At 38.0% G+C, this 8,613-nt stretch overlaps 1 protein-coding gene across 1 annotated transcript; it reads right to left on the reverse strand.

Annotated features, from left to right (window-relative positions):
• Nucleotides 1-925: 925 nt before the first annotated feature.
• Nucleotides 926-6,362, reverse strand: LOC131167924 (uncharacterized). Its single transcript, XM_058127000.1, has 2 exons — nucleotides 4,680-6,362; nucleotides 926-2,774 (listed from the first exon to the last, which is right to left on the reverse strand). Exon 1 carries the CDS (start codon nucleotides 6,149-6,151, stop codon nucleotides 4,739-4,741), a length of 1,413 nt encoding a protein of 470 aa, XP_057982983.1. The 5' UTR covers nucleotides 6,152-6,362; the 3' UTR covers nucleotides 926-2,774; nucleotides 4,680-4,738.
• Between the last annotated feature and the right edge of the window lie 2,251 nt (nucleotides 6,363-8,613).

Below are 8,613 nucleotides of genomic sequence, written 5' to 3' on the forward strand. Positions count from 1 at the left end.
AATGATACGATTAATGCACCCTAAAATGAGTAATTTGTTGCCTCGTGATGGATGACACAAGTAAAAGTTCAAGAATATTCTAGGTATGAATTGCCCAAGAAAAGAAAGGCATAACACTTTGTGATCGGCTAAAACTAAAATTATACTTACGATTTTTCATTTATAAGCGGTATAAGTAACTAAATAGAGCAATCATGGGGGCATTGATTGTGTGATCCTTGTGCACCTCCATAGAATGTGATGGTGATTATTCAACTAAGATAATCACCTTAAAAAAGGGCTTTACTTGGTAGGGTGGATCATGTGTCACTTAGTCACCAAGTGACTAAGTGGAGAATCGCCTAGAAGAGGCATAAGTCAAATACTATAGGCGAGACACAAATCTCCTAATGAATGGAACCACATCTCACTTAGGTGACACAAAAGTTGTAAGTAACCATTGTAGCCACAGAGACTAAGCAGTCAATAGGCGATGATGGTCATTTGAGTTTTCAAATGAAGTTCGTCCATCTTCAGGTGACAAGGCAAACAAGCATTTTGCAAACATGTCAAGTATACTAAATTAGACCTTTGATATTATGAAATGGTTCCAATTTATTATTAGGTTTTAAATATTTTACAAACGTCCTCTATTATTAGGGTTTATTATTTTGAATTTATATTTGTACTTGCAAAATCAATGTAGACTTGATTTGGGAGTGTATAAATACATATAATGATTATTGTGAGGGGATTACCAACTCAACTCAAGAAACATCATATAATAACCAAACAGTAAATAGGTCACAATGCCTTTTATCTCTCTTTATCTCTTTATTTATTTCTGTCTCATTTTCTTCTCCTTTTAGTCCCTCCCTCTTTCCTTACCTCTTCTAGTCTAAATCTTTTCACCTCCCTCTTTCTCTCTCCCCCCCCCCCCTTTTTTTTTTTTTTTGTGATTTCTACAATTTCTATAATTTTTACTACCATTATCCTTGAACTTCTGATGGAAGTTAACACAACCAATTCATTAACAAGTAATCCACCATTTACCCATCTAAATCCACACCATTCCTTAAAAGATACTTGACTTTTATTAAACAATAAGATAACAATAGCAAAATACGTTCACACTTTAAATAAGTATTTCAAATCAAGATGTTTTCCTTCACATAATTCATATGACGTCTTTACAATTTTCTTCTAAGAGATTCTATTTTGTATGTGCAATGAGAAAGTACTGCTTTACCCCCATAAGTTTAATTTAGATATTCTTGTACTTCAGCATATAGTTCAATAGTTGTTTTATAGTTCTATTGTTCCATTATGAAACTCCATTAGATTTATATTTTATACCACATAAATTTCTTTAAATTAGATTCAACAATTTAGTTTCTCCATTCATTGATTTATACGTTTCTTTAGTTGTAAGGTTTTCAACAAAAAGAAAGAAATAACCCAGTTTACTTGATATTGGTAAGATAACACGTCCTCATAATCTACCATGTGTAAAGCCTAAAGTGGAGGATTTGTAGGCTCCCATTATAAGGCATCAATAACTGCGTGCATAATTTCTCATTAACCAATCTTCAAACTAGCTCACTCACAATGAATTGGTTGTCTCACCGCATGTGCATTCGAAGGAGAGCGTAGGGAGACTTGGGTTATTTCGTGAAACCCAAGTAGCCCTCCTCTCCTCCCATATATATAGAAGTTCAATTGTGGATGAAAAAGCGCTATGGGAGGGCAAGAAAATAGAAGTAGAGAGTTCAAGAAAAAATAATGATGATCAAGGCTCAAAGATTAGAAGCTCTACCGTGAAAACATTGAGAAAAAAACGACCTACACTTTCTAAGTTTGCTCTTTAATTATGTAAAATTAATAGGGACTATAGGGGAAAACTCTCTTACAACAAAACTAGTCCACATGAAAAGATTATTAAATGTTCATAACATTGTCAAAGGAGGAATGAATGCAAAGAGATTTTGCAAAGAAAGAATATGTGAACAAGTGTGTCTCTAAAAATCAAACACTTCTCCAATAGTGTTAAATTTCGAATTTAAAGATGGGCGTCAAATTAAACAACTTGTAAGTGATGGTAAAAAATTTAGTCATTATAATCATGCAATTTCAAATTCCTAAATTAATAATAATGCAGACAAAAAGAAAAGATTAGCTAAACCTTTACTCATGCCTTGCCTTATGTTGTACCCACATGCAAAAAAGTAAAATCCACCTAAGTACCATAATTTGTCTTTAACATTAATTGCTACAATAAGTCAAAAAAATCCTCCTTAAAGAAATCAAGCTTTGGCTCCTGTGGTTCATCACCTAAAAAACCACAAATTCAATTCCTTTAAGGAGAGGATTTGGAATTGAAATTACGGTGGGAATATTTGAGAGGATAGGATTCTATGCCACTGCTTCAAGAGGAGTACTCGTAAGGAGGCCACATTCAAACCCCTTGAAAATTTTCAAAAGAAAAAACATGGGCAACTCCAAAGCAAGACAAAATTCTTTTGGTATGTAACAAGAACTGATAGAGATTAACCCCTCCCTCCACATGGCCGTACAAACCTAGATGCTTTTCATGTGGCACAAAAGCTTATACCTTTTTGGTTCAATGAGTTATTTTTATGGATTAAAATCAAACATCAGATGGAGAACCACTGGCATATATAACAAGAACTTAAGCAAGAGTGCAACCATGAGAAGGAACTACTTCCCTTGATAGTTCATCTGTGACAGTCCATGAAGCCGTTGAAATGAATAATCATCTCACCAGTTACCTGCAGCTGTCGAGTCCATCATCAATATTTTAGCTAGCTGTACCATAAAATGCTCCAAGGCAATGAAATTACAAAATGGCAGTCCATCCACCACCAAACAAGTATGCAGCAACATTAGTGCCGCATTTATAACTTAGAAAATGGTATAATAATAATAATAATAGAGGGAAAAAAAAAAAAAGAGAAAGTCATTTTTTCATATATAATAATCAAGAAAAGTGAAAAAAAAAATGAAATATGTACCAAATGAACAAAATTTGATTTACACGTCATTAACATTTGATTTTTCTTTACCTCAAAAAACCATATGTTAATGATGCATAAAATCATGATTTTATTTCCTGATCGACTAGCCAAGCATAAAAAAAATAAATTCCTCTAATTTTCTTTTCCTTAAATGCCACAAACAAAATGCTTGATCCATGGAATCCAGATATCTTTTCCTCTCAAAGGAGTAACCAGTCAAATATTTCCTTTAGCATTTTGTTTCGTCCTGGTACCTTCTGCAAAAAAATTTTAATACCAAGCATTCTACTACACCGGACCTGGCTAGGGGTTTGGGTTTCCAGGCCTCCAATTAAAACCAACCAAAACAGCACAGCATGGGGCAACCAACATCACCTGTTATACTTATTTTCTGACAGCATTCCACAACAGTTGCAGCTATGTATTCCACCGCTAACTTTGGGGATTTTGAATGATAACATGACATTATTTTATCTAAAAATTGGAAAATACGATGAATATGGCTTAAAGATCCATATGCGGCTTTAAATGGGCGAGGGAACAAAATTGATTGATTCGATCCTACCTACCTAGACTGCACAGGCAATACTTAGTGGATGCAGAATTTCATTCCATGAGGTCCAAAATCTGAAGTTCATGTGACAGAGAAACTACAGCATCAAATAGGGCTGTCCAACAGGTTGGATCGGCCTGTTTGAAGCAAAATCATCAAATCCAAGGGAACTGAACTTTTTCAGTCAGCTAAGCACAGAATACTAATAATATAACAGAACAGAACCGAGCTGAAGCTGCCCCTAAAACTGAAAATTACAACCTTGCAGTTTAGGCCCATATTTTCAGTTTCACAGGCTATTAAGCACCTCGTTTTTATGCACATTTTGTTCGCATTTAGAAACTATCATTCATCAATTGAAAATTAAAAATAAAGTTAACGCTGTACCTTAACATGAAAAGGCAAGTCGTTACCCATTGTAAAATAATGAGTCAAAACCGACCCATAAGCCTCTCACAAGTCACAACTAGAAGTCTTCTGCCATACGGCCCATACCAGCAAGTAATATGAGCACCTCAAAGATATAGCACTTATAATATCGGCTTGAAAACCTCTCCTACAACACAATTCATGTGCAGCTTCCCTAGCTGACTTTCCAGATCTGCCTCATAAATTTGTTTACTTACTTCTCATATTCATTTTTCAACCATAAAGTTGCAGAACAGTAGTCGCATAATGAAGACTCAAAAGTGAAAAGCGAGTGTTTCTCAAAATACCTACATACCATGCAAGACTAATACCAAATGGAAACCCAAGAATAAAATTGTCAACAAATACAGCAGCATTCTGCCAATTATTCAATCTAATTTGTGCCATTGCTATACCATAAACACGAAAATGAGAATTCAGAAATGACCACATGCAACAGCACAACAATTCATGAGCATTCTTAATTCTTATATTAAGATCTTGATGAGAAAATATCAAAATGTAATGTGCCAGGGCACAAGAAAAAACCATGATTGCAACATATACACATGAAGCATCCTTGTGAAAATATACACAAGTAGTATACTGCCTTGTCATAAAGTACAACACAGCGTTGGCCACACAGCAAACAATGGCAGTGCAAAATCACACAGGCAACAGGACATAAAGGGCAAAAAGGTTACCGCTATTTCAATGTTACAATTGAAGCCTGCAAGAATTCTCCCTCAGTTCCCAATGTGTATCATCTAAGGCCCTGAAAGAAACCCTCTAACTCTCTTTGCCCAAATCTTCTCCCGTTAGAAGAAGCATCCTTACATCTTGTCGCCAAGTAAAATATCAGCCAAGCTACCATAAAATAAACTTCTACGACTGATTGAAACACTGCAGCAAACAATTTCCCACAAACTCTTTGCAAACCCCATCTCACAAACGACCCCGAGAATATAGCTTCCAAGCATTTTATTTGCACAGCCTGGTTCATCATTGTAGACAGCAAGTAACAACCTTCCTTCATAATTTCCCTACCAGTCCTCCTTGAATCCACTATAGCCACCCAAGAGTCTATAGCAAAAATGAAAGACACACAAGTATCCACTAGAAACCAAGCAAACAAAAAACCAGAAATCTCCTTCTCAAAACCTCGAACCCATGGAGACATAACCGAGAATGGCATCAATTTCAACCTCACAAACAGTCTGAAAAACGAATATTGATCCTCAATTTCACCAAAGAACCATAGGCCAAGAAGCTGAGTCACTGCATCCCTAACAGCCCATCTCATGAGGATAAGCCCCGAAAGCCTCTTGATTCCCAGCCTAGATCCGTCCCATATATTCCCCACACACGAACTGTACCTCCCTAACAAATCATTCACAACAGCAACGAACACAATGCCAAGAACCCATGAATATGTCACCAGAAAGCCAAGAATCACCCACCCGTAAGCTGCAGACAAGAAACTCACGAAAAAGAATAGTACTGCGGCATCGCGACGACCAAGCTCCAACCCTCTTATAAAGAACTGCAAATCCACTGCTCTATTCTCCTCCTTCTCCAATCCAATCGACCCATTCCCTCCATCGGCCTCGTCAACGGCATTATCGTCATTGCCATCGGCATCGAACGATAAACCCTCGGTTCTGAAAGAGAAACCCGGGTGAACAATCTCCGAAACCCTAATTCCACTATCCCCTGCGAAATTTGAAAACCCTAATCTCACAAAACTGCCGTTGATTTGTGTTTTCCGATTGGTACCGAAGAGGGAGCGATCGTCGTCATCGTCGCCGGAGAAGAAGTCGTCGTCGAGGGTTCCGACGCGGGTGAGGTGGAGGAAGGGTCGGCGGTGGCGGCGGTGCGCTGCAGCCGCGGAGGGGGCGAGGCCGCCGGGCGCCTGGAGATTATTGCCGGCGATGTCGAGACGGGAGAGAAGGGCTTTAAGAGAGGGGTCCCGGTCGATGAAGGATGTGACGAAGTGGCTACCATTTTCCACGATCGCGCGGAAGGAGAAGAGAAGAAGCGAGAGGTAGAGAAAGGTGAACAAGCTGGAGGAGAAGGACGAAGCCGCCTGCTTGATAACATGCGCCGTGGTGCGTAGGTTGAGAATAGGAGGGGGAGGAGGAGGAGGAGGAGGAGGAGGAGATGGAGGATTGTTCATGGCGGTCCTCTCTCGAGTGTGATCTGCGATGTTCCCTTCCCTTGCTCTGCGACTTCGTGCGATCCGCGGATTTTTTGTTGAGAGAGAGATAGAGAGAGGGGGAGGAAGAGCGACGCGCCTGAAAGGGATTGAAAAAGGACGCTCCGGTCTAGGGCAGGGTGTCCTAATGGTAGGAGAGGATAGGGTTGTGGGGTGCCATAGGAATGCAAGGGTGTCCATCCACCCATTTTTGTTTTCTTTTGTAGTTTTTCAAATTTGGAGACAGCAGCATTACCAGGCGACAAGGTGATAGGTCGGGACGAGGCGGAGCTTTCAAGTGGAATTATGAGAGTGGCTGGCGGTTAGTAGGCGATGGATGGATTGATAATGTGTTTTCGCCCGTCTTATTTGGTGTTTATCCTCTCTTTTTTTTTGAAGCGTTTGTAAAAAATGGATAGAATAGTTAAAATCACATGATACAAAATTGAAAAAATATATAAGAAAAGTAAAAAAAAAATTCTGAAAAAAGTTTGAAAAAATCAGATTTTAAGTTTAAGAGCACGTTTGTACGTAAAAATGGCAATTGACCAACCATCTCCATGATGATTAATCATTTATCATCCCTATCGACATCCATTTGTAAAATGATTTTCGCATCTATGTATACGCTACCTTGTGAAAGAAAAGAAACTAAAAATAAAGAAGAAAATACCTGATAAAATCGATGCTTGCTTACTCCAACATGATTTTGAGGAGTCCAAAGTATTGCTCTAAAAATGGATTAGTCTCGTATCCCCAAGTTTTATAAAAACATGATAATGAGTAATGAAAAAATGGTGGTTTGAAAACGTCAAACTTATATTACCGAATTGGAAAACTCCCTTATGATACTTTGTAATGTACCTTCTTTTGACGGATGATACAACTCCCTTCTAGCATTAGGAGAGTCACGTTCAAAAACCCTTACATAACCACAAATCGAATAAAAAACTTTCTTGTTCCTCGAAACTTGTAAAATTTTTGACATCTGAATACCAGCATAAGGTTCCATACCAACCTTATCCTTCTAAGGGATGGATCTCATCTTGGAGGTTCTCCAAATCTAACTACCAACCTGCTTTGTAGTTACCTAATTAAGAAAACATCCAAGCACAAAACCAATATACCTTTTCCAAAATGAATTCTCACCTCTAAAGTCTAACAAGGCACAACTTTAAAGATGAGTTCACACTCTAAAGTCTCTTCTAGTACAACTGATCTAAAAAACCATGGGGTTACCATGTCCAACAAGATGTCCAAGCTCAAAACTAACATACCATTCCAAAGGTGAGTCCCCATCTAAGGAGTCTCACATGACAACTCCAAGGATGAGTCCATACTAAGGAATCTCCCAAAACACAAACAATCTCAACATTCGAGGTTTATAACCTAATACCTACTGAGTATCCAATGTATTCATGAATCCCACAATTTTGAAGTTAACCATCAGTCCAACATAATCAGGATCGCAGCTCAACCAAGCACCATAAACATAATTATAACCAGGATCGTCGTTCAACAAAGCACCATGAACATAATCAGGATCACAACTCAACCAAGCACCATAAACATAATCATAACCGGGATCGCAACTCAACCGAGCACCATAAACATAATCATAATCGGGATCGTGGCTCAATAGAGCACCATAAACATAATCAGTATCGCGACTCAACAGAACACCATAAACATAATCAATATTACGGCTCAACTGAGCACCATAAACATAATCAATATCGCGACTTAATAGAGCACCATAAACATAATCAGTATCGTGGCTCAACAAAGCACCATAAACATACTCAGTATCGTGAATCAATAAAGCACTATAAACATAATCAGTATCGTGGCTCAACAAAGCACCATAAACATACTCAATATCGCAAATCAACATAGCACCATAAACATAATCAGTATTGCGGTACAACAGAGCACCATTAACATAATCAATATCGCGGCTCAACAGAGCACCATAAACATAATCAATATCGCGGCTCAACTGAGCACCATAAACATAATCAGTATCGCAACTTAATAGAGCACCATAAACATAATCAATATCGTGGCTCAACAGAACACCATACACATATTCAGTATCGTGGATCAACAGAGCACCATAAACATAATCAAGATCGTGGCTCAACAGAGCACCATGTTCATGTTCACATTTCCGTATACAACCTATTAAATCATATCTTGACATGAAGCCATCATATCCTAACTCGACATATAGTTGTCATACCCTAACTTGGCATATAGCCGTCATATCCTAACTCCCCAATACTCTCTACATTGCCTGAGATCAGTACAAACCACAAATTTCACTGTATAATAACATAAAAATCTAATATGTTTATTTGTGCAGTAAAAACATTCATTCTCATGCTACACGATTTAAACGTCAATCCATATATGGTAAGTTGCTTGGGAAAAGTATATTTTTA

The sequence above is a fragment of the Malania oleifera genome, chromosome 11, assembly GCF_029873635.1.
Source record: "Malania oleifera isolate guangnan ecotype guangnan chromosome 11, ASM2987363v1, whole genome shotgun sequence".
Classification (NCBI taxonomy): domain Eukaryota; kingdom Viridiplantae; phylum Streptophyta; class Magnoliopsida; order Santalales; family Ximeniaceae; genus Malania; species Malania oleifera.

Excerpts from the sequence above, each read along its gene's own strand:
- LOC131167924 (XM_058127000.1), bottom strand. The coding sequence starts at position 6,151 with ATGAACAATCCTCCATCTCCTCCTCCTCCTCCTCCTCCTCCTCCCCCT.